Source organism: Balaenoptera borealis (assembly GCF_965194805.1).
Source record: "Balaenoptera borealis genome assembly, chromosome: 4".
Lineage (NCBI taxonomy): Eukaryota > Metazoa > Chordata > Mammalia > Artiodactyla > Balaenopteridae > Balaenoptera > Balaenoptera borealis.
Genome location: NC_138861.1, coordinates 150,501,077 through 150,525,939, shown reverse-complemented (window position 1 = coordinate 150,525,939; position 24,863 = coordinate 150,501,077). Strand labels below are relative to the sequence as shown.

The following is a 24,863-nucleotide window of genomic DNA, read 5'->3' as shown; positions in this document are numbered from 1 at the left end:
GTCCTCAGGCGGCTGCTCGGGCAGAAGGGGTCATGGCACTCCGGGGGTTACCCCTCTCCAGGGGTTGGGTGTGAGGGCCTATCCCAGCGCCCAGAATCCCTGCCTCAGGCAGAAGGCCTGAGCTCTTACACTGCAGCCCCCGGTCTAGGGGCTCTGGTTTTCCCAGGAAGCGGGCAGTCCGGGGCCTGGGGGTGGGGGGAGGGCAGGCGTGGGCGAGTCAGCTGGTGTGGTAATCATCGCTAAGAAAGGCTTTGCTGATGACAGTGTTTGCTGCAGGGCCTGGTGCGCTGGGGGCCGGCGCTCCTCCAGTCGGGAAGCCGGGCACCATGAGCCTCAGTGAGGAACAGGTGCAGGCGTTCCTGGACCAGAACCCCGGCTTCGCGGACCAGTACTTCGGGAGGAAGCTGAGCCCTGAGGCTGCGGCCAGCGCCTGCGGGGATGGGTGCCCGGCGGGCTGCACCAGCTTCCAAGAGCTGTGCCAGGTGGAGGAGAGCGCGGCCCTGTTCGAGCTGGTGCAGGACATGCAGGAGAGCGTGAACATGGAGCGGGTGGTCTTCAAGATCCTGCGGCGTCTGTGCGCCATCCTGCATGCCGACCGCTGCAGCCTCTTCATGTACCGCCAGCGCAACGGCATGGCCGAGCTCGCCACACGCCTCTTCAGCGTGCAGCCCGGCAGTGTCCTGGAGGACTGCCTGGTGCCTCCTGACTCCGAGATCGTCTTCCCGCTGGACATTGGGGTCGTGGGCCACGTGGCTCAGACCAAGAAGATGGTGAATGTCAAGGATGTGACGGAGGTGGGTCCTGGGCCTCGTGGGAGTTGGCGAAGGGTTCCCACAGGCCCCGAAGGACGGGTCAGCCCACTGGCTGTGAGGGGACCCTCGGCTTTTAGGAAGGCGGCCAGAGAGGCAGGTGGAACAGGTCCAGGCCAGAGCTCGCGGGAAGGAAGGAGGCCCTGAGGTGGCTGCGAGGGCGGCCTGGGCAGGCCCTGCTGCCCCCTTGACCTATGATTCCCTGGATGGGGGTTTGGGGAGGACGGGGTCTGAGCAGGGGCTGGCGCAGAGGCCCAGAATGGAGGGGCCAGTGGACCCCAGAGCCCTAACCATACTGCTCACTGGGGCGAGCAAGTTTGGGGGTTCAGGAGAAGCTGATCCAGGTTCCCCGGTAGTCCAATGGTTAGGACTCGGCGGTTTCACTGCCGCGGCCTGGGTTCAGTCCTGGAACTGAGATCTGCAAGCATCACAGCCAAAAAAAAAAAAAAAGAAGCAGCAGCTGGTCCAGGAGGGGGCAGGAAGGGTGGATGCAGTGCCTGGAGCCGAGAAGTCTGGGAGGACAGGTTCTGGCTGGACGGGAGGGAGGGAGGGAGAGGCCAATGACACTTCTGGGGGTGGGGCGGGGCGCCGGGAGGACAGATGCCCCAGGGGAGAAGGGGGCTGGGACTGGGGGGACCACACCTGTTGGACATGTGTGAGGGGCAGGGCCCCGAGGGGGCGCAGGGAGAGCCGGCTGCCTTCTCCCGTCCCCTCCGTCCCACCTCGGAGGGGGCCGCTGGTATGGCCTGGGAGCGGGAAGCAGGAGCCTTGGGCTGGCTCATCTCCTCCACTTTTCTGTGAAGGAATCCAGAGGGCGTTACCCAGCGGGACAGACCTCCGCCAAAGCAGCCAATATCCCCTCGTCCCTGGAGACAAACGGACTTGTGGACGGACCCCCAGACCCCTGGCTCCTTGGCTGCAATCCTCTTAGACTTATCTGCTCAAACAAGCCTCAGTCCAGCGACCTGAATATAGTAATCTCTCAGATTAGCTTCATCTTCACTTCCTTTTTAGGAAATGGGTCACCCGTGAATTGGAATATCAGGAGCATAAATTACCAGGAAAAAAAGTTCGGCAGGAATGGGGGGGCTACAACGAGCGCCTCCCCTGCTCCTCCCTCCCTCCTGTTTCTCCCTCCCCCCCCGCCCCCCCGCCGCCTCTCCCACACTACATCTTGCCCCCTCCCTTCTTTGAGCCTCCAGCTGCGCCCCCACCTGTGCTGCTGGTGTCTCTGAGGGTCTGGTTCAAACTGCCTGTGCCCGCCCAGGGGCGGGACTGTCTCTCCCTGGGGCTCAGCTTCCCTTCCAGCCTTCACCCGGACCGGACGGCTCCCTCTGATGTTTCCCCAACTGCCCAGCACAGCTAGATGCCTCCTTCATGGGGCAGGGGCATGGCACTGGCCTTAATCCTCAGGGCTATGCTGGGTCTCGTTTGTCATAGCTGCAGTGGAACAGAGACCAGAGTCAAAATCAGCAAAAAATCGAGTTTCCAATAAGTGTATCATGAAGCCCAGATGTCACTTTATGGAGGGGAAACTGAGGCAGAGCCTGTGTCCCACCGTGGTGGGGGGTGTGTGGACAGCGGTGGCCAGAGGGGGTGCCGCAGGGCTGTGATGTCACCCTGCCACCCCTCTGTGGCCCCTGAGACCCCGGGGCTCATGGGGAGGCGGCCGGGCAGGAGGTCCCAGAAGGCTCAGCAGGGGCGCCTGGCTTGGCAGTAGTCTCTGAAACCGCGTCATGGGGTTCCGGCATGTCACCGAGGCATCTAGACCCTGTCGAGGTGGGCGGCTGGCTGTGGGAGGAAATTCCCAGGAGCCGGGATGGCTCAGATCAGGGAGGAGGGGGCAGGACTGAGCAAGCCATGCCGAGCACAGTTGGGCCAGGAGGCGGAGGGGGGGGTGGGGGGGGGGCCCAGGGACGCTGTGGTGACCAATGACTGGGTCTGGGCAGTGGAAGCAGAGAGCTGGGGGCACTTGAAAGAAGTGGGTTGGGCCGGAGGGGCAGGGAGGCACCAAGGCCCGGGTCCTCTCTGTGGGGCGGAGGGTGGATGCCAGTCCTCGGAATGGGGGCGGGGCGGGCAGGCGTTTCTGGCAGTGCGACTCAGGGGCAATGGGCCTGAGGCTGGTCACACTCAGTCAGCTGGGCCTGGACAAAGCTCAGATGAGCTGCCCCCTGTGGAGACAGACCTAAGAGCCCGTCAACCGGCCCCTGACCAGGGAGCGGCCCCGAAGAGCCGCTCTAAGGCCGGGAAAACCTGCCCTGGGGGCCAGAGTCGGGCAAAGGTCTCATGGCGGGGGCAAGAAGCCCGCTGGAGCGGGGCCCAGGAGACGCCCCCCCGGGGCCTGGCAGATAGGTCCTGGGTATGGGAGCTGGCCCACAGTGGCTGAGGGCAGCAGGAGACGGCAGCCTGGACTAGGCGGGGCTTGGGGGCAGGTGGACCAGACAGACTCAAGAGGCATCTAGAAGGCCAATCGGCCAGACGGCGGCAGATGTGGGAGGAGCTAGGTCTGCCCGCAGCCCAGGGGGGCGTGCAGAGCCTGCAAGGACTCTGCAGCGCCCGTGGATCGAGAGCTGGGGGTCGCTCGCTCTGAGATGGGGTGATAGAGACTGAGCCAGGCTGGAGCCCCGAGGACAGGCCATTGGCCATGTCCTCATGTGCTACCCAGGCTCCTGATACCGGGGCATGGCCACCTGGGTCTCAGCACTGGCCTGGGCAGCTTAGCCCTGACCCCCAGGGACCAGGAAGACCAAGACTCCAGGTCCACAGAACGACGGCCTCTCCCTTCTCTCCTCTTGCCTCGCAGTGTCCCCACTTCAGCTCCTTTGCTGATGAGCTGACCGACTATGTGACAAGGAGCATCCTGGCCACGCCCATCATGAATGGCAAAGACGTTGTGGCTGTGATCATGGCTGTGAACAAGCTGGACGGCCCGTGTTTCACAAGTGAAGATGAAGGCGTGAGTGTCAGGGAGCCCTCTGGACGCGCACACCCGTCTGTCCCTGAGTCTCACAGTCCTGTGCCTGGCGGGGCCCGTGCCTGGCAGGTGATGTCTGTGTAGGCACCTCTCCTAGGCTTGGCTCCGAGGGCCCACCTACGCATCTTGTGTGTACAAGTCCACGGCCCGCGGGCTGAGGTCCATGCTGCGTGTGCGCCCCCTCCTCCAGGCAGCTGGGTGTCTCCTCCACAAACGCACACCTGGGCACGCATCTGAAAACCAGGGTTTTTACCTGCTGTTGTCACCACTCCTGTTTCAGGTTTTCCTGAAGTATCTGAACTTCGGGACGTTAAACCTGAAGATCTACCACTTGAGCTACCTGCACAACTGCGAGACACGCCGAGGCCAGGTACCCGCACGTGCTGCCAGCCAGGGCACCCCCGCCGGCTCCAGGCCCTCTGGGCTGCCTGAGCGTGTCCAGGTCCCCCCACCCTGGTCTCTCTGGACAGAGGCACATGGTTCTGTGGGCACCTGGGCAGCCGAGGGAGAGGGCCCGGGGCTTTCGTGGTTGTGGACGCGGAGCTGTGAGTATACCGAGCTGAGGGCAGGGAGGCCGGGTGCCTCGCCCTCTGGCCCCAGGGCTGTGACCACCTGCAAACGCGGGCGTCAGCATTCCTCCTTAGAAGCTGCCTCAAACCTTCTGCGGAAGGAGCAGGGGTGGGTTATGAACATAGAGCAGGGCAGAGGGTCCCACCACTCCGCGGCCGAGCCTCCCGGGGGGCTCTGCCTCTGGCCACACAGGGGAGCAATGGCTTCCAGGACTGGAGTCTGCCTCCCCCTGAGCAAGGAGGCCTGGGGGCCCCGGGGGGACACGGCGCTCCACCCTCTGTGGCCCGTGCGGAAGGCGGTGGGGGGGCGGGCACGGTGGGGAGGGGAGGGCGTGAGAGAGGGCCCTGGGCCGGGCCTGACGCCGCGGAGCAGCTGGAAGCCTGCGGCCAGCTGGACGGCAGCGCGGGGCTGGGAGCGGGGCCTCGGGGCCCACTGAGGGCTCCGGAGTGCACGTGGAAAGGCCACCGGGCGGACCCTGAGCCCCACGCTGTGGGGACGGGGTTGCACGGGGGATTTATTAGGCCCGCTTCTTTCTTTCTGCGGTCGTTTGTCTATCAGTCTGGACTCACGGGTGTTTCCAGCACGACCTGACTGACTTCTTTGCTCAGCTTGTTTTCTCAGCAGCTCCTGTGCCCTCTGACATGTCCATCGACCCCATTTGTTTGGTTGTTTGGTGGGTGGATTTTTTTGGTTTGGGGGTTCTGCACATCCTTATTCTCTGGCACTACAAAATGCTTCAGTCTCATTTGTATTTTCCGGCCCAGTCCTGGAATTAGCCATTCCTCAAGGAGTACTGGTTCTTTTTGCTGGAGACGGTGTTAGAAACAACGACCTGGGCACCAGGTGTGATCTTGGCTTAGCGTGTCATAGCTTCTAGGCCCTCTCAGCTGACAGAGCGAGGAGATAGGTGTGTGTCTACAAGCCCATGAGTGTGCACGTCTGTAAATACTTCTACGTGTAACCCTCTGCATCTATATTAAGTTAAGCCCGAGTTCTTGCTGATGTCACCAACCCCAATCATCCCCACACGGATCGTTCTGGCCTCCGCCCCCTCCACGCTACATGGAGACCCCTGGCTCCTGTCCTCTGCTGCCCACTTACGTCATTGTCCAGCCCCCTTGCACGTGTACAGCAGGGTACCTGTGACCCATGAGAAACAAGTTCATCACTGGAGCACAGAGATGTGTGCAGTTCCTTTGCCTTTACTCTTGCAGACGCCATGTATTTCCAAAAACGCTGAGGTCGGCACCTTTTCCCCATCCCCTTCAGTGAGGAGGTCTCTTGCATTCTCTTGTCACAGTCTGCATTCTTTCCTGGAATCCCCCAACCTACCAAATGATTTTTAAATTTGCAAACATTATGGTTCATTCTTTGTGCTGTAAATTTCTATAGGTCTTGACAAATGCATCATGACACGTACCCACCATTACAGTGTCATAAAGAATCATTTCACCACCCTAAAGACCCCCACCTCCACCAAAGCCCTGACAACTACTGATATTTTCACTGTCTCCATAGTTTTGCCTTTTGTAGAATGTCATATACTTGGAATCATATGGTATGGAACCTTTTAGGACTGGCTTTTTTCACTTAGTAATATGCATTTAGGGTTTCTCCCTGTCTTTTCATGGCTTAGTAGCCCATTTCTCTCTTTTTTTTTTTTTAGCATCTTTATTGGAGTATAATTGCTTTACAATGGTGTGTTAGTTTCTGCTTTATAACCAAGTGAATCAGCTATACATATACATACATCCCCATATCTCCTCCCAGCCCATTTCTTTTTATTGCTGAATAGTATTCCAATGTCTGGATGTATTACAATTTATTTATCCATTCACCCATGGAAGGACATCTTGATTGCTTCCAGCTTGGGGTAATTATGAATAAAACTGCTATAAACATTTGTAGACAGGTTTTTGTGTGGGTACAAGTTTTCAATTCGGTTGAGTTAATACCAAGGTGTGTGATTGCTGGATAATATGGTATAATCCTGTTTAACTCTGTGAGAAACTGTGCAGAAGTGTCTGTACCATTTTACATTCTCATCAACAATGAATGAAAATTCCTGTCGCTCTGCATCCTTGTCAGCTTTTGGTATTGTCAGTTATTTAGATTTTAGTCATTCTAATAGGTGTTTCGTATTATTGTTTTAAATTACAGCCCTCCAATGACAAATGATGTTGAGGATCTTTTCATATACTCATTTGCCAGCTGTACATCCTACTCTTTGGTGAGGTGTCAGTTCAGATCTTTTGCCCAATTTAAAATTATGTTGTCTGTTTTCTTGCTGTTTAGCTTTAAGAGTTTTTTTGTAAAACTGGGGTTTAAGTCCTTTATCAGGTATGTATTTTGCCAATATTTTCTCCAAAAGTATATCTTGTCTTTTCATTCTCTTACCAGTGTATTTGGAAAAACAGAAGTTTTACATTCTCTTTTTTTTAAATCGAGTGTAGTTGATTTACAATGTTGTGTTAAATTCTGCTGTACAGCAAAGTGATTCAGTTATACATATGCTTACATTCTTCTTTAATATTCTTTTCCATTATAGTTTATCACAGGATATTGAATATAGTTCCCTGTGCTGTACAGTAGGACCTTATTGTTTACCCATTCTATATATAAAAGCTTACATCTGCTAACCCCGACCTCCCACTCCATCCCTCCCCAACCCCTCCCCCTTGGCAACCACAGGTCTGTTCTCTATGTCCATGAGTCTGAAAAACAGAAGTTTTAAATTTTAATAAATTTATTTAATAAACTTTTCCTTCATGGATTGTAGTTGGGTGTTGTATCTTAAAACACCTCAGCAAACCCAAGGTCACCTAGATTTTGTCCTATGTCATCTTCTAGCAGTTTTATAGTTTTGCATTTTACACTCAGGTCTATGAGTTAATCTCATGAAAGGTGTAAGTGTCTACATACACTTTTTTTTGCAGGTGATGTCCAGTTGTTCAACAGCAGTTAGTGAAAAGACCAGCCTTTCTCCATTGAATTTCTTTGCTCCTTTGTCAAACTGCAGTTGACTGTATTTGTGTGAGTCTACTTCTGGGCTCTCTATTCTGTTCCATTGATCTATGTTCCTATTTTTTTCACCAATACCGTACTGTCTTGATCACTATAGCTTTATAGTCTTGAAGTTGGTAATATCAACCCCCCAACTTTTTTTTCTGCAGTATTGTACAGGCTATTTGGTGGGGTTTTGCCTTTCTATATAAACTTTAAAATCAGTTTGTCCATATGCACAAAATAGCTTGCTGACATTTTAATTGGTTCTGCATTAAATCTGTACATTAAGTTGGGAAGAATTGGCATCTTAACAATAAGGAGTTTTCAACTCATGAACGGAGAATATCTGTTTACCTAGATCGTCTTTGATTTCTTCAGAGTTTTGTTGATTTTGCATATAGATTCTGTACATATTTTGTTAACTTGTACCTAAGAATTTAATTTTATACTAATGTAAGTGGTATTGTGTTCTTAATTTCAAGTTCCAATTGTTCATTGCTGGTATAAAGGGAAGCAATTGACTTTTGTATGTCAACCTTGTTATCCTGTGACCTTAAGACAATAACTAATTAGTTCCAAGAGGTTTTAAAGATTGATCCCTTGGTATTTTCACATAGATGATCATGTCATCTGCAAACAAAGACAGTTTTTTTCCTTCCCTACCCATCTCTGTCCATTGTTCTTCCCTTCCTTGTCTTATTGCACTTGCCAGGACTTTCAGTACGATGCTGACTGTGAGTGGTGAGACGGGCATCCGTGTCTTGCTCCCAGTATTAGGGAAAGAACCAGTTTCTCACCATCAGGTATGACATTCGCTGTAGGGTTTTTGTAGAATTTTTATCTAGTTGACCAAGTTCCCCTCTATTTCCACTTTGCTGAGAGCTTTTATTCCGAATGAGTGTTCGATTCTGTCAAATATTTTTCTCCATCAATTGATATGATCGTGTTATTTTTTTCTTCTTTAGCCTGGTAACATGGTGGATTACATTAATTGATTTTCAAATGCTGGACCAGCCTTGCACACCTGGGATAACTCTCACGTGGTCATGGAGCATAATTATTTATATATACTATTGCATTTGTTTCACTAATATTTTGTTAAGAATTTTTGTACCTATGTTCACGAGAGATTTTGGCCTGTAGTTTTTCTTTCTTGTAATGGCTTTATTTGGTTTTTGTATTAGGGTAATGCTGGCCTCAGAGAATGGGTTAAAAGGTCTTCCTTTGCTTCTATTTTCTGGAAAAGATTGTAGTGAATTGGTGTAATTTCTTCCCTAAATGTTTTGTAGAATTCACCAGTGAATCCATCAGGGATTGGTGCTTTCTTTTTGGAAGATTATTAATTATTGATCCAATGGCTTTAATACTTATAGCTCTATTCAGATTATTCTATTTCTCCTTCTGTGGGTGTTGGTAGTTTGTGTCTTTCAAGGCATTGAAACATTCATTTAATCTAAGCTATTTAATCTAGATTGTTAAATTGGGGGGCATAGAGTTTTAAAATTTATTACTTATTTTCTTCTGCTTCCTTTAGGCTTAAATTAGTCTTCTTTTTCTAGTTTCCTGGGATTAGACTATTGATTTTAGAGCTCTCTTCTTTTCTGATATGTACATTCAATGCTGTATTTCCCCTACAAGCACTGCCTTCACTGCATCCCACAAATTTTGACATGTATTTCCATTTTCATTTAGTTCGACATCTTTCTAAATTTCTCTTGAGACTTCTTCTCAAGAGAAATGTATTAATTAGAAGTGTATTGTTTAATCTATTTTGGAATTTTCCAACATCTTTCTGTTAATGACTTCTAGTTTATTGACCTGTGGTATGAGAATGTATTTTTTATGATTTTTAATTCTTTCAAATGTGTTAAGATGTGTTTTGTGGCCCAGAATATGGTCTATCTTGGCGAATGTTCCATGTGACCTGAGAAGAATGTGTATTCTGCTGTTGCTGGATGAAGTAGTCTATAGATATTCGTTATAGCCATTGCTGTTTAGTTCAACTATTTTCTTACTGATTTTCTGCCTGCTGGATCTATCGATTAACTGAAAGAAGAACATTGACTTCTCCAGCTATAGTAGTGGATTTACCTATTGCTTCTTGCAGTTCTATTAGTTTTTGCTTTATGGAATTTGATGCTCTGTTGTTAGGTGCATACACATTAAGGACTGTTATGTCTTCTTGGAGAAATGACCCTTTTATCATTACGTAATATCCATCTTTACTCCTGATCATTTTTCTTCTTCTGAAGTCTGCTTTGTATAAAATTAATATAGCTATTTAGCTTTCTTTTGATTGGTGTCAGCATGGTATATATTTCTGCATCCCTTTAATTTTTTTCCCAATTATTTTCATTGTGGTAAAATACACATAACAAAAAATTTACTATCTTAATCATTTTTAATCTACAGTTCAGTGGTATTAACTACATTCATGATGTGCAACCATCTCCACCATCCATCTCCAGAACTCTATACAGCTTCCCAAATTGGAACTCTATCCTCATTAAACACTAACTCCCCAGTACCCCCATCCCAGCCCCTGGAAACCACATTCTACTTTCTGTTTCTATGATTTTAACTCATATAGGTGCAATCCTACAGTATTCGTCTTTTTGTGACTGGCTTATTGCACTGAGCACAATGTCCTCAAGGTTCATCCATGTTGTATCATATTACAGAATTTTCTTCCTTTTTAAGGCTGAATAGTATTCTATTGTATGTATATGCCACATTTTGCTTATCTATTCATCTGCTGTTGGACGCTTTTGTTGCTTCCACATTTTAGCTATTATGAGTAATGCTGCTGTGAACATGGGTGTACAAATATCTCTTTGAAACCCTGCTTTCAATTCTTTTGAGTGTATGCGCAGAAGTGGAAATGCTGGATCATATGGTAATTCTGTTTAATTTTTTAAAGAACTTCCATACTGTTTTCCAAAGTGTCTACACCATTTTACATCCCCACCAACAGTGCAAAGCAGTCCCAATTTTTCCACATCCCTGCCAATACTTGTTTTCTGTTTTGTTTTGTTTTTAACAGTAGTCATCCTAATGATATTGGTCATCTTTTCATACGCTTATTGGTCATTTGTATTTTTTCTTTGGAGAAATGTCTATTCAAGTTCTTTGCCCATTTTTAAATCTGGTTGTTTGTTTTTGTTCTTGTTGTTGAATTTTAGGAGTTCTCTACATAATCTGGGTATTAATCCCTTATCAGAAGTGTGATTTGCAAATATTTTCTCCCATGTGGGTTGCCTTTTTACTCTGTTGATGGTGTCTTTTGACGCACAAAGGTTTTTAATTTTCAGAAAGTCCAGTTTGTCTATTTTTTTCTTTTGTTGTTAGTGTCTTTCAAGTCATATCCAAGCAATCATTGACAAATCCAATGTCATGAAGCTTTTTTCCTGTGTTTTCTTCTAAGTTCATAGTTTTGCATGTGGATATCCAGTTTTCCTGGTACCATTTGTTGAAAAGACTGCCCTTTCCCCACTGAATGTTCTCGGCATTCTTGTCAAAAATCATCTGGCCATATATGCTAGGGTTTATTTTTGGACTCTATAAGCTATTCTTTTGGTCTATAGGTCTGTCTTTATGCCAGTATCACATGTTTTGATTAAAGTAGGTTTGTACTATGTTTTGAAATCAGAAGATATGAGTCCTCCAGTTTTGTTCTTTCTCAAGATTGTTTTGACTATTCAGGGTCCCTTGAGCTTCTATATGAACTTTAGGATGGGTTTTTCTACTTCTGCAAAAACATCATTGAGATTTTGATAGGGATTACATTCAATTTGTAGGTCACTTTGGGTAGTATTGACACTGTAACAATATTAAGTCTTCCAATTCATGAGCAAAGGATGTCCTTCTAAGTATTTGTGCCTTCTTTAATTTATTTCAGCAACGTTTTATAGTTTTCATTGTTACAATAATTCTAGCTGTTATAATTGCTCATGTATTTACCTTTACTGGGATCTTTATTTCTCCATACAGCTTTGAGATCCTTTCATTTCACTTGCAGGACAGTTCTTGCAGGGCAGGTCTAGTGGTCATGAACCCCCTCAACTTTTGTTTTTCTGGGGATGTCTTTATTTCTCCCTCGCTTCTGAAGGACAGTTTTGCCGTTATTTTTTTTTCTTTTAGCACTTTTTGAATACATCAGGCCACTGCCTTCTGGACCCCAAAGTTTCTGATGAGAAATCTGCTGATAAACTTACTGAGGATCCCTTGTATGTGATGAGTCACTTCTCTCGCTGCTCTCAAGATTCTGTCTTTCGACAGCTTGATTATAATGTGTCTTGGTGTGGGTGTCTTTGAGTTCATCCTACTTGGTGTGTTTTGAACTTCTTGGGTGGAAATATGCATGTCTTTCATCAAATTCCAGGGGTTTCCAGGCTTTATTTCTTCAAAGATTCTTGCTGTGTGTCCACCTGCCCTAGGTGAGGTCTAGCCCATCTCTCTTGGAGGAGGTGTTCTGAGTGGCTCTCATTCTTCCCTTGCTTTGAGGCTTGCTTTCTCCCAGCTTCCTCTCAGCCAAGCCCCTTAACCTAACTGCTGTGAAGACATTTCCCCAAATTCGTATCAGCAGCTCCAAAAGAGTGGCCTCAAGGCAAGATTCAAATCCAACCCCACATACCCCAGGTGCGGGCTTAATGAGGCAAGTCTGGAGCACTTTCTGGGTCCTGCTCCACCACACACACTTTCCCCCAGTGGATCTCACCCAGGGGGATCGTGTTCCCTCTAGGAAAGTCAGATCTCAGGAGAAGCCGGGTTTTTGATTCTCTACCTGTCATGTCCTGAGTCCCCACCTCCCTCCCTGGATACCCCTGCTTTTCTGCTCCCCCTCATGCATACTGTCTCAGGGTCCCTTTCCTTCTGCACCTCTCATCAGCCGCCCCAACTCAGCAGTCAGAGCCACACTTTGAAAACTTAGATCCTGTCACTTGGTGGCCTTCAGGGACTCCCCTGCACCTTTCTGGCTCCCCCCATTCCACCATTCTGCCCCAGCCATGCCCCCTCAGGGGCCTCTGTATTTGCTGGTCCCTCTGCCAAGAACACTGTCCCGCACACCCTGGGGCTCCGCTGTGGAGAGATCTCCCCCGACCTGAGCATCCCCACACTCTGGCCCTGCATTCCCTACCCAACTCCACCTGCCGTATCCCCTGCATTTACTCATCTCCCTGTACCAAGCCATCTGGTTGGTTGGTTTGTTCATGTTCTAGCTGCCACCCCCTCCCCACTTTAGAAAGTGAATTCTAAGAGTTGGGGATTTTTGTCTGTTCTGCTGTCCAGTTATACCAGACCTAAAGCAGGCAATAAATATCATTCCAGCAAATGAATTCCTGACACTTAGGGAACACGACTATCTGGAGACTCATCGTTTCCAGCTCTTCAGACCGCATGCGTGTACAGATGTGCTTTCGGTGGGGGTTCTAAAGGGGACTTCCAACAATGGGCATACATGTCTCAATTAAGTACTTTGATTTCCACTCAGACGTCGCCTAATCCCAGTAGAAAGCCGTTTCTGAGACCTTACACTCTGAACAGCATTTTAAAGAAACCTAATTACTTCACAGCTCTACCTCACAGCTCTTTTTGAAAAGAAAAGTCTAAAATGAACCAAGCCTGGCTGCCATGTTGCCCGTGCTTCAGCCTGGCGCCCGCTTCTTCCTCGTGCTGCAGGGGACCCCGACCTCGAATTAAAGCAGTTCCCAGCACAGTGCCCACCCTTCCCTCCCCCAGACCTTAGCAAGCCTCCAGGGTCCTAGCCCCCCTCCCCAAGTCAAGAACCACTGTCAGTCAGTCTTGCTCACTATCTCCATGGACTCTGGCTCGGGGGCTCCCGTTAATCCCTTTCTGAGGGTGTCTCAGCCACTTTGGTCAGAGGCCATAGAAGCGACAAAGAAATCATAGGTTTGGCCCTGGGATGTTGGAATTTATCTCAGACCTGCTGCGTCAAGCTGACTGGCCAGCTTTAGCTGTGGTTCCCACTGCCCAACAGTCCATGTTGCACCACAGCTGGATGAAAGTCCCCAGGGGTGCAGGACCTTGGCCTCCGTGCTGCCCCCCAGGCTGTGCTTTTGTCCACGACCCACTGGCTGGTGTGAAGACTGGAGCATGTGTCCTGCCCCTCCCAGGATGGGGTGGGAGACGTCCCGATTCAGGAGCTACATAGAGAGCATACAGGCTCAAATGCTATCGCACATCCCTGATCTGTGAACAAGTGGAAGCATTCAGAAGTCAGGATATGTGAGTCTGGAGACAGCAAGGAGGGGCTGGCTCTCCTCTCCACCCTGGGCAGTGCAGGCTGGTTTCTGTCATTGCAGCTCCCACCGTGATGTCACTGGACATGAGGTTGGGAAGAGACGTGCCATAGTGTGGACCTTCTTTCCACCATCAGAAACCTTAAGAGTATGAATAACAGTGAACTGTAGTGAAATAATGAGGAAGCAATGCGTTTGCATATTTATTACCTTTGCCTTAATGTAATTTTCTTAATTTTTAATTTAATTTAATTTATTTATTTTTTGGTCGCATGGGTTGTGAGATCTTAGTTCCCCAAACAGGGATTGAACCCACTCCCTTGGCAGTGAAAGCCCCCTTCTTGGGGGCTGGAAAATTCTAAACCCTGACCTGGAAGTGGCTACAGGTGCCTCCGAAGATGCCTGCACCTCACTCAGGGTGCACCCTGGACTCAACTCAGAGAGTTAAAAATGGAACAGGAAGGAGGGGAAGGGCAGAGGCCTGGGGTGGCCCGTGCGCCTGGCTTCAGACCACCGTGGACACGCTGCCTGGCCCGCTGAGCCCCCGTTTCCTTGGGGCCATATTAGAACCTGCTTCAGAGCAGGGTCCAATGTGGGGACTGGTCCTTGGTCCTACTGGGGCACTGGAAGGGCAAGGGAGACAGGATACTCTCTGCTGGGACAGAAGGAGGGGACAGGGTGGGGAGTGGAGGAAGGTCTCGCCTAGAGGCGGTGCTGGGACACCTTCTCACTCTGTCCCCATCCTAGGGGATGAGTTTGGGCACTGAAGTACTCAGATGGCTCAGAACATAGGTGTGTGGCCCAGACACCCTGACCCCTGAGCTCAGCTCTCCAGGACATCCCTGAGCGCCTGACCTCCCCCACCCTGACATCTGTGACATGGGTTCTGGTCCCAACCAGGACTGGTGCCCAGGGATAGCTCAGCGAGTACCTGTGGGATAGATGCACAGGTGACTAACACTCACACACACTCACACTCAGATGCACACATTCGCACACACCCACACTCACCGACTTGCTCACACTGGCACGCGGGTCTCCTGAGAGAGTCTGCCACCTGGGAGTCTCCCACATGTGTCGGGGGAGGGGGGGCTCCATGGTCACCCACACCCACTGCCCTGCATGTCCTTCCTCTGTCAGCTGGTGACTAAGCACCTCAGTTCCCTGCTGCTAATGGCCTGGAAATGAATGCACCCGGCACGGAACTCTCTACCTTCCCCCCACGCGCAGTGGGTAAGGATGCCGATCTGCCGCTCCCCAGCTCTTTGACCTCGGGAAAGTCAAGTAACTTTGAGACCTCAGGTTCCCCACCTATAAAATGGGATAGCGAGGTTCCGCCCTCTGAATTCTGGGAGGATTAAAGATCCTTAGAACAGCGAATCTCACCGCCTCCCATGCACTCTGCAAATGCACACTGAGCACTCAGGGGCCAGGCGCTGCTCTAGCCATGAAAAAGCTGTGCCTCCCAACCTCATGGAGTTTGTGGTCAAGTCCGGAGACAATGAGACTGTACATCTGTGAGGCCGGGGACGAGATGGGGTGCTTCAGGGGATCTGGTACCGCAGGTGCTCAAGGAGGGCCTTCCCTGAGCCACTTTAGGCTGAGACTCAAGGATGAGAAAGTTCTGGGCTGAGGGCTGTGAAGGCAGAGAACAGAGCTTGTGCAAAGGCCCTGTGGTTGGTCAGAGTGAGCTTTGAGGTCACAGTGGGAGTGCGATTCGGACACACGGGCAGAGAGGTGGTGGGGCCAGGCCACCAGGAAAGCCTCCTCCACCAATGGGGAGAAGTGGGTGCGGAGTGGGCGGGGCCGGGCTGCTGGGAAAGCCTCCTCCACCAATGGGGAGAGGTGGGCACAGAGGGGGCGGGGCCGGGCTGCTGGGAAAGCCTCCTCTACCAATAGAGTGAGATGGGCAGTGGGCTGCCTCCTGGTGAAAGGACTCTAGGGCAAGTGGGGTCTCCAACGCCCATCCCTACCTGTAACAACAAAGGGTGCGGGTGCTGCAGAGGGCCCCGAGGGTGGCTGGCAGGAAGGGAGCCAGGCAAGGAAGAACTGCAGTGGAGGAGGAGGGGCTGGGCACCAGGCCGCCCTTATTAAAGGTCAGAAGGCGCGGAGGTGGTGAGTGAGTGTGAAAGGGTGGGGCCTAGAGGGACCTGCCTGTGGGCCGTGGCTGAGGAGGTGGGGAGGAGAGCCTGATGGGTGGCCCTGGACAGCAGCCTGAGGCCCAGTTGGACGTCAATGTCTGGGGCAGGGTCTGGCCAGGGCCACTCTCAACTCACTTTGCAGAGACCACAAAAGCACTTGACATCCAGAAAACAATGAATTCATGTTTTCAAGCCCCAGCTTCTCACGGGCTAATTATAAAGGGCTGGCTGGTCAGATCTTTGCCTTTCAAGCTCATGGCAATTGATTTCAGTTTTCACTCATTCACTCACTAACCTAGCCTGAGGCCAGCACCAGGCAGTGAGCGGCAGGGATGTGGCCAAAGACTGGAGACTTCACCTTCCAGAAGGTTTGCAGGGCCCCTGAGGCGGGGAGCAGAGAGTCATGTGCTTGGATCAAAGCCTGGGTGCCAGCACTCTGTTGGGAGAGGCACCGTCGTCAGTGTCCCCCAGGGCTCCGGGGTCAGAGCATGTGTGAATGTGTGTGTCTCAGGTGTGACAGCTCACACCCTGGTGCCGCTGTGGTCAGACGGGTGTGGGCAGGTGTGGCCACGACCCACAGGTATGTCACTCCCCAGGTGCTGCTGTGGTCAGCCAACAAGGTGTTTGAGGAGCTGACGGACATCGAGAGGCAGTTCCACAAGGCCTTCTACACTGTGCGGGCCTATCTGAACTGTGACCGATACTCAGTGGGCCTCCTGGACATGACCAAGGAGAAGGTGAGGCCTCAGCACCCCAAAGGCCTCCTGGCCAGCCTCGCCCAGCTCCGCCGCTGACTCAGTGACTCACTCCCTTCTCTCCTCTGCCCAGGAATTCTTTGACGTGTGGCCTGTGCTGATGGGGGAAGCCCAGCCGTACTCAGGCCCACGCACACCTGACGGCCGTGTGAGTCATGGGGTTGCGGGGAGGGACAGGCCCTGCCTGTGCACCCTGGATTTCCTGGCTCCAACTCCGGGGTGGGAAGGGGCCTGTCCCAGCCCGACCCAGGGTGGGAGAGGGAAGGAGGGCTAGGGGAAGGGTGAGGGGGCCGAGGACGAGGCTGTGGGCCGGCTGGCTATCTGACCGCTGCATAGGTCAGGCCCCCGGGGCCATCTCCCCCAACTCCAGCCCTGCAGCGCTTTGGGGCCGAGGGCCAGGCCTGGTCTCCTGACGAGGATTGTCAGCCTGGTTGTAAAGACCAACATCTGTTCTGGTTGACCAGTCCTCCTGCAGCCCTATTCTTAAATCACTGTAACATCTGCCCGGGTGGGGCTTCGTGGGTGTGTGTGAGCAGGGTAGGGACATGCGCAGGTATCTCTGCCACTTATTGTGCGTCCAACCCGGGTCATACTTCAGAGCCTGGCCATGCCTCAGTCTCCCCTCCTGTCAAATGGGGGTAATAACAGGGCATCAGAGGATTCCATGGGTTCTGTGTGCCAAGTGCATGCAGGAGTCTCTGCGCAAAGGCTGGCTGTGACCACGGCTTCTCATAGTTATGTGAGTGTGAGTGAGTGTGTGTGTGTGTGTGTGTGTGTGTGTGACAGACGTACAGGCCTGGGTCAGCTGCGTGCATAGGTGTGAAGGAGTACAGGGCCCAGTTTTTGCGTGGGCTTGAGTGGGACACAGACGGAGGGAAGACAAATGTAAACCAGAGTGTGTAATGTGTGTCCCACGATGGTTGGCGCGTGTGTACATCGTGTGCACCTGTGTGCCTATGTGCGAGTATGTGGGCATATGTTGTGAGGGGTTCCCATCGGGGAGCGCCTCACGCCTGCTGTGGTCTGTTTCTCAGGAAATCGTCTTCTACAAAGTCATCGACTACATCCTCCATGGCAAGGAAGACATCAAGGTCATCCCGTAAGTGTCAGGGTTTAGTGAGAAGCATCACCCAAGGGCAGGACCACCCCGGGCCCAGGCTGGACTGGCCTGAGGACCTGTCACGGCGGAGTCAGCGGCCCCTGGTTCGGCCCCGCACACCTTGGTGCTCCCTGAGCTGGGGGGTGCGGCAGGATGCGGTGGGGAGGGAGGCCCACGTACTGGTCTGGGAGGAAATGAGCGGGGGCGTGAGGAGGCCCAAAGCCCCACGGATGTTGGCGTGGATGTCCAGGGGATCACATGAACTGTCCAGGCGGCCCTGTCAGCAGCGACTGGCCTTTGAGGCCCTCAGGGTCTCGTTTTGGTTGACCCGGCCAGCCCAGCAGGCGGAGCCCCCAGACGGGGAGGCCCAACACTGCACCCCCAGCGGGGTGGGACAGGAGGGGACCCAGCCCGGCGGGCAGCAGAGCCGGGTGGAGGTCAGGGCAGCCTGGAGAGACAGGCAGGTGGCAGCTGGCCATTACCAGCCCTACAGCCGCATGGCCATGTGACCTCCGTGGCCCCATAAGCCTGTCAGGACCCCACCCCCCAGGTCCCATGCAGGGACTGGGATCCAGGGCCAGGCCCGCGGGGATGAAGCATGCGGCGCCCTGCAGGGCAAGGGGCCTCAGCGTGGGCAGAGAAGGAGGAATGAGGCAGCTCAGGTGCCCCCAGACCCCACCCCTGGCCTCCCCTCGCCTTCTTCCCACAACCCACCTGGAGCTCAGAGAAGGGACTCAGCACGAACACACATCTGAGCGTCTGGCCCATCTGACCCTCTGCTTCTCTCCCCACAGCTCACCCCCGGCCGATCACTGGGCCCTTGCCAGTGGCCTTCCAACCTACGTGGCAGAAAGTGGCTTTGTGAGTCCCCCAGAGCCCTGTACTTGATCGCTGGCGCCCCACCCCTTCCCACCGGCCTGTGTGCCCCGGCTTTGCTTACTTGGAAGTTCATCAGCTCGGACAGTCTATTTTAGAATCATACCGTATATTTGGCTGCTTCAAGTGAAACTGTGTTTCTGATCCCTTTTCAGATCTGTAACATTATGAATGCCCCGGCTGATGAAATGTTCAAATTTCAGGTATCTGTCTCTTCATTCATAGAAAGTGTATTGTACTTAGGAAAGAAGATATTGTGGTTCAGAAATGATGGACTGAATTCGTTTTTGCTGTTTAAGGAACAACCTCAAGTCTCACAGGCTAACGGCAGCAAACACGTGTTCCGTACACACAGGTCTGCGTGTTGGCTGGGCACGGCTGTGCCTGGCGAGGGTCCACGTCTGCTCCATGTGGGGACACATGACCAGGGCGGGCTCTTTTCTAAAGGAGGCCTAGGTCAAGTGGGCCAGTGGAGATGGGCTTTGTCTCTCGGGGCCTCCTCCAGGAACTGGCCAGGGTCCCTGTTTCACAGGCCAGGCGTCAGTGGGATGTGAGCTAGGACCCACCCACTGTGAGCCCACCGGGATGGGAGTGCTGGGCCCCTTGCTCAACAATTATTAGGAACTTGGCAGCAGGGCATTCAGTCAAGCAGGGGGCCTTCCAAGAGTGGGACCCTGTGCGACCACAGCGCTCACACAGTGAGGCCGCCCCTGTGGACAAGGCCGCCCTTCTCCTCTGGGGAGAAGTTACAACACGCACCCCTGGGGGCCAACAGACAGGAACAGTGACCCAGTCTCCGCAGTCTGAGGGCCGAAGAAGCGAGGTTCACACTCCCTGGGTGACAAGCCGGGCCCGGGCCAGGCCCAGACCCGGGGCAGCGGTCAGCTCCGGACGCCTCTCCCTGCAGGAAGGGCCTCTGGACGACTCTGGGTGGATCATCAAGAATGTCCTCTCCATGCCCATCGTCAACAAGAAGGAGGAGATTGTGGGGGTCGCGACGTTTTACAACCGGAAAGACGGGAAGCCCTTCGACGAGCAGGATGAAGTCCTGATGGAGGTAAGCACCTGTCACCGGAGGGCCCCAGAGGCGACACCTGTGTGGTGGGGACACCGTCTGCTCCGGGCCCCGACCCGGCACGAGACCCCAGGAAGAGCTGAGAGGCCCCGTTCCGGGGGCTGGAGGCCGGCCCACCGGGAGCTCCCCGTGCACCGGAGGGCGCCCGTGGTGGGTGACGCGTGCCTGCAGTCTCTCACACAGTTCCTGGGCTGGTCGGTGCTGAACACCGACACCTACGACAAGATGAACAAGCTGGAGAACCGCAAGGACATCGCCCAGGACATGGTTCTGTACCACGTGAGATGTGACAAGGACGAAATCCAGTCGATCCTGGTATGTCCAGCGCTCCCGCGGGGAGGCGGGGCGTCCCAGGAGGGAAGGCACAAGCTGGAGTCCCACCCGCTGCACACGGCCGGGGGCGGCCCCTCCCTGGGCCCCAGCCCTCAGCGGTGAGCAGGCAGTGACCACAGCCCTTCTGGTCGTGCAGGGCGAGGCCTCCACCATCGTGGTCCAAGTGGAGAGCTTGGACAGGCGTGGAGAGGCGGGGGCGTGCAGGAACTGAGAGCCGGCTGGGCTCTCATCATCACCGTCTCTGAAGCCAGAGGCTCCAGCTGGGGCTCTGGAGGCTCCCGCTGTTCTTTTGTGCCCAGCGTCACTTTGCCCCACAGTCGCGAGGGGTGTAGCTGACACCGTCACTCTGTCTCATGACACGCGTTTTCTCTCCCAGCCAACAAGGGAACGCCTCGGGAAGGAGCCTGCGGACTGTGAGGAGGACGAGCTGGGGAAGATCTTGGTCAGAATCCGACCCCCGCCCTCAGGTGGAGACTGGGAGGGCCTGCGGGCGGGGGAGGCGCCTCCACTCCCAGGAGGCCAGCGTGAGCTCGGGCCCAGAGTGTGCGCTTGTGATGTTTGCTGCTGATATGCAGGCATGTTCCTGTGCGTCGTGTGTGCCCGCGTCAGGGCGTGTGTGTCTGTGCGTCCTTCCGTGTGCCTGTATATTCACGTGTCCTTGTCTCTCTCTGCGTGTGCCTGTGTATGTGCGTATCTTTGTGTTTGTTTCCCTGACAACATCACCATGTCTGCCCAGCTGGCAAGTTCTTGTTGTTGGGCCACAGGTGGGGGAAGGGGAGAGGAAGGGGGCTGAGCTGGGAGGGGATGTGAGTGCCCCAGGCTACTGGCTTGATGCTACCGGACACCTGGGGTGTCTCATGCTGGACAGAATGTCCTGAGAGGAGAAGAGACGAGGAACAGGCGGGGCTTCGGTGGGCCTGCCCCCTTCAGCCCCACAATCCTTCCCACAGAAGCAAGAGCTGCCGGGGCCCACCAAGTTTGATATCTATGAGTTCCACTTCTCTGATCTGGAGTGCACGGAGCTGGAGCTGGTCAAATGCGGCATCCAGATGTACTACGAGCTGGGAGTGGTTCGAAAGTTCCAGATCCCCCAGGAGGTGAGGGGTCATTCATGATCAGGGTCCCAGTTCGGGGAGAGGTGGTCAGGGGTCCCAGGTCCCGCAGGAAGTCTGGGGGCAAACGTGTTCATTACAGAGTGGACAGTGCAGGCCAGCAAAATACACAGGGCAAGTGTGCCTAGAATACATGACTGGCTGGCTGGCTGGATGGGAAGTTTGTCACACAGGAACTCCAGGCAGTCTGATCATCAAGTGCATCACTGGGCAGCAGTGGGTGTTTGGTTTTGGGAGAAGAGGAGACAGAAGCAGCCCAGCACCTGTGCAGAAAGCACACAGCACCCTCTAGGTGTGAGCACAGAGCCCGTCAGAGGCGGTCCCGAGGAGGGGGGACAGCCTTCCCCGCTGTGCTGCTTCCCTGTGGTTTTCCAGCTTCTGCCCTGCCTCCACCTTCTCACCTCAGGGAGCATCTGCTTCCCCAAGGCCAAGTGAAGGAACCATCTTTCTCTATGCCCTGGAGAACAAGTGCAGCAGGCTGGCATTTTCTAAAGACACTGTACAAAAAACAAAGGGAAAACACAAAAGAAATAAACTGTAGAACATATTAACAGAATAAAAAATTTCCAAATAATTTCTGGCCCTAAAAACCACAGTGGAAGCAATGAGAGGCTCCCTTGGGCCCATGTTCTATGGTCCAGAGATAACTGCTCACTCTCCTGCCACCCCTCGGCCTCTGGACCTTCAGCCACCATCCCCTTTCCCCCATCACTGAGCCAGGTGCCCACACATCCTGCCCCATTCAGATACCCATGGCTGAAATGGACCTTGTCTTCTGAAATATCCCAGCCCCCTCTCCTGGGGTCCTTGTCCCAGTCTGGGGCTTGGCAATAGGACGGAGGCCCCAGACGCCCTGTGAACTCCAGAGCTGCTCTTGGCTTTGGCTCCGCCCCTCCGGCTGCCTGCCACCCTGGTCCACCCCGCAGGTGCCACCCACGAAGGTGGCTGGAGGCCAGTGGTGGGGCAGGCGACGGGACATGGGCCTTTCCCACAGCTGTCAGCTGGGAGAGCAACGGTGGGACCGGGCGCTCGGTGCCTGGAGCCCACATCTCCGCCTCCCTCAGGTCTTGGTGCGGTTCCTGTTCTCCGTGAGCAAGGGGTACCGGAGAATCACCTACCACAACTGGCGCCACGGCTTCAACGTGGCCCAGACGATGTTCACGCTTCTCATGGTGCGTGGGTGCAGCGGGGGTGGGGAGAGGGCTCGCCCGTCCGATCAGGGTGGGGAAGACCCTCCTGGTTCCAAGGGCAGCACCTAGGCGGTGGCTCCTCCACGTGGGAGGTGGGGGCCTTCAAGGGCAGAGGCCCCTCCGACTGGTGCACACCCCCAGCCCGGGAAGTGGATGGAGAGCACCTGCGCGGGGAAGGGGCAGTGGGGTCAGGCCCAGCTCCCCACCCCCACCCCACCCTGCCCCCACCCAGCGGAGCAGGGAAGCAAGGGCGGGCGAGGGTGCTGGCCAGGCTGCAGGATCCTGGGCTCCTGTCTCTGCAGACGGGCAAACTGAAGAGCTACTACACGGACCTGGAGGCCTTCGCCATGGTGACCGCCGGCCTGTGCCATGACATCGACCACCGGGGCACCAACAACCTGTACCAGATGAAGTAGGCGCGCTCCCGGGGTGCCCACGTGGCTGTGCACGGGAGTCAGCCACAGCGTCCCCGGGGAGGGGCCCTCAGAGAGCTCGCCTCCCAGCAGAGCGGCTGGGGAAAGCACTCACCCCTGAGGGCCCGCCGCACCCACAGGGGTGCCCCTTCCTCGTGGGGGAAGCTGGGGGCAAACAGGCTGCTCTGGGGCTTCTGACCACTGCTTGTTTTTAACTAAACCTCTGTAACAGATCCCAGGACCCTTTAGCCAAGCTCCATGGCTCCTCGATTTTGGAACGACACCACCTGGAGTTCGGGAAGTTCCTGCTCTCCGAGGAGGTCGGTGCCCTCCCTTTCCTCTCCTGCTGGATTTCCTGGCAACTGACCTTTGACCGCACCCCTGGCACCCCACTGCCGGCGCCCACACCACACAGCTCTGGCGCTGGAGGAGGGAGGCAGGCTTTGTGGTGGTGGCCATGGGGGTGATGGGATGGGCCTGGTGATTCCAGTTTGGAAATGCCCCCACGGGGGGTGGGGTGGGCTCAGGTCCCCGGAGTGTGGGGGGGGAGAAGGGGGGTTGGGGGCCTCCCGGTGCAATGTACGGCCACCTGGGTCTGGGGCCCATGACCCTTGGGTAGAAGCTGGCCAGCAACGCCAAGAGAGACAGACGGATGACCTCCAGGAGGGGTGGGGGAGGGGAACGGACGGGGGGGTGCGGGGGACGCACCTGTGACCAGAGCCCCACCTGCAGACCCTGAACATCTATCAGAACCTGAACCGGCGGCAGCATGAGCACGTGATCCACCTCATGGACATCGCCATCATCGCCACAGACCTGGCGCTCTACTTCAAGTGGGTACCACCGCCCACCCGCCCCGCGGAGACCCCCAGGAGGCCCCATGGGGAGGGAGCCTGGCTGGGGGTTACCTGGGGCTCCAGGCAGACAGCCCACCCCGGGGCCCCACAAAGCCTGCACTCCCCGCCTCGGCTCCTCTCCTGGAAGGGCGGGTGGGGTTGAGATCAAGGAGGACGTGTGGTCCTGCGTGGCGTGAGGGGGCGGGCTCGACTCCCTCCCTTTGTCCTTGGGGTTCAGGAAGAGGACGATGTTCCAGAAGATTGTGGATGAGTCCCAGAACTACAAGGACAGGAGCAGCTGGGTGGAGTACCTCTCCCTGGAGACGACGCGGAAGGAGATTGTCATGTGAGTGCAGGGCAACGCCTCCCCCTGCGGGACGCGGAGCCCCGGGGCCCCAGACGCTCCGGAGCAAGAACAGCCCGCTTCTGGGCCGCGTCAACGCCTCAGACAAACGCTTCACCTCGCCTGCTCTCCTTTCGGGGGGGACTTGGGGTCGGACAGGCCATGTCCTCAACTAAATAACTCGTTCACTTCACGAGCCTCCGTCCCTTCACCTGCAAAGTGGAGATGCAGAACTACATCCAGCCCCAGGCCTGTCCCAGAGGTCCAGTTAGGAAATATGTGTAAATCACTGGTCCCCAAGAATCACTTGCTGACCTTCGTCGTCCCTGGCTGCCTAGGGAGAGGGGCGAGGAGACGGGGAGCGTGGGGGGAGGGCTGGAGTGGTGTGCAGGGTAGGACCGTCCACTGCCGGAAGGACACTGGGGCTTGGACCTGTGCCCCCACGGTCACTGGGCCTTGCAGAGGTGGAGGGGAAGGAGGGAGGCCAGTGTGGACGTGCCTGGAGCTCCGTCTGCCCACAGGGCCATGATGATGACGGCGTGTGACCTGTCTGCCATCACCAAGCCCTGGGAAGTCCAGAGCAAGGTCAGAGTCACGCGGGGCCCCAGATGTCTTGCCAGTCCTCACGGGGTTGCATCTAGGTGGAGCCTGGGATGCGGGAACAGACCCATTCGTCTGCAAGTAGTGCCGAGGGCTGCCGTCCAGCTCTGGGGCCCAGCCAGTGCCGCCACGGTGGAATGGGCCGCCGCACTCCTGTGTGCCAGGCCCAACCTGAATAGTAGGGACACCAGAGTCTGGGGTGCAGAAGACCAAGGGCACTGGCCAACCTGACAGGATCTCAGGACACCATCTGACCACGCACTGAATCACAGCATGCCTGCCTTCTGTGTGCCTTTCAGGTCGCTCTGCTGGTGGCAGCTGAGTTCTGGGAACAAGGGGACCTGGAGAGGACGGTTCTGGATCAGCAGCCCATTGTGAGTGTTGCTTCCAGAATCCTCCACACCCATCACAGTGCTTGGGAGCCTCAGGCCTGGCTCGGTGCAGACAGGGGGCCCCCGGGGGTTCTGGGGT

At 54.4% G+C, this 24,863-nt stretch overlaps 1 protein-coding gene across 1 annotated transcript in view; it reads left to right on the top strand.

Annotated features, from left to right (window-relative positions):
- Window positions 1–326: 326 nt before the first annotated feature.
- Window positions 327–24,863, top strand: part of PDE6B (phosphodiesterase 6B) — a gene marked incomplete at its 5' end in the record, with an annotated part of 28,248 nt that continues 3,711 nt past the window's right edge. The window contains 19 exons of the mRNA XM_082390961.1: window positions 327–794; window positions 3,613–3,765; window positions 4,064–4,153; window positions 16,357–16,497; window positions 16,589–16,663; window positions 17,550–17,614; window positions 18,409–18,475; window positions 18,646–18,693; window positions 19,398–19,547; window positions 19,737–19,880; window positions 20,275–20,340; window positions 20,849–20,995; window positions 22,075–22,182; window positions 22,503–22,612; window positions 22,846–22,933; window positions 23,346–23,446; window positions 23,688–23,795; window positions 24,314–24,377; window positions 24,692–24,766. Coding sequence (XP_082247087.1) covers window positions 327–794; window positions 3,613–3,765; window positions 4,064–4,153; window positions 16,357–16,497; window positions 16,589–16,663; window positions 17,550–17,614; window positions 18,409–18,475; window positions 18,646–18,693; window positions 19,398–19,547; window positions 19,737–19,880; window positions 20,275–20,340; window positions 20,849–20,995; window positions 22,075–22,182; window positions 22,503–22,612; window positions 22,846–22,933; window positions 23,346–23,446; window positions 23,688–23,795; window positions 24,314–24,377; window positions 24,692–24,766 — 2,268 coding nt within the window. The remainder of the gene's footprint in view (window positions 795–3,612; window positions 3,766–4,063; window positions 4,154–16,356; window positions 16,498–16,588; window positions 16,664–17,549; window positions 17,615–18,408; window positions 18,476–18,645; window positions 18,694–19,397; window positions 19,548–19,736; window positions 19,881–20,274; window positions 20,341–20,848; window positions 20,996–22,074; window positions 22,183–22,502; window positions 22,613–22,845; window positions 22,934–23,345; window positions 23,447–23,687; window positions 23,796–24,313; window positions 24,378–24,691; window positions 24,767–24,863) is intronic.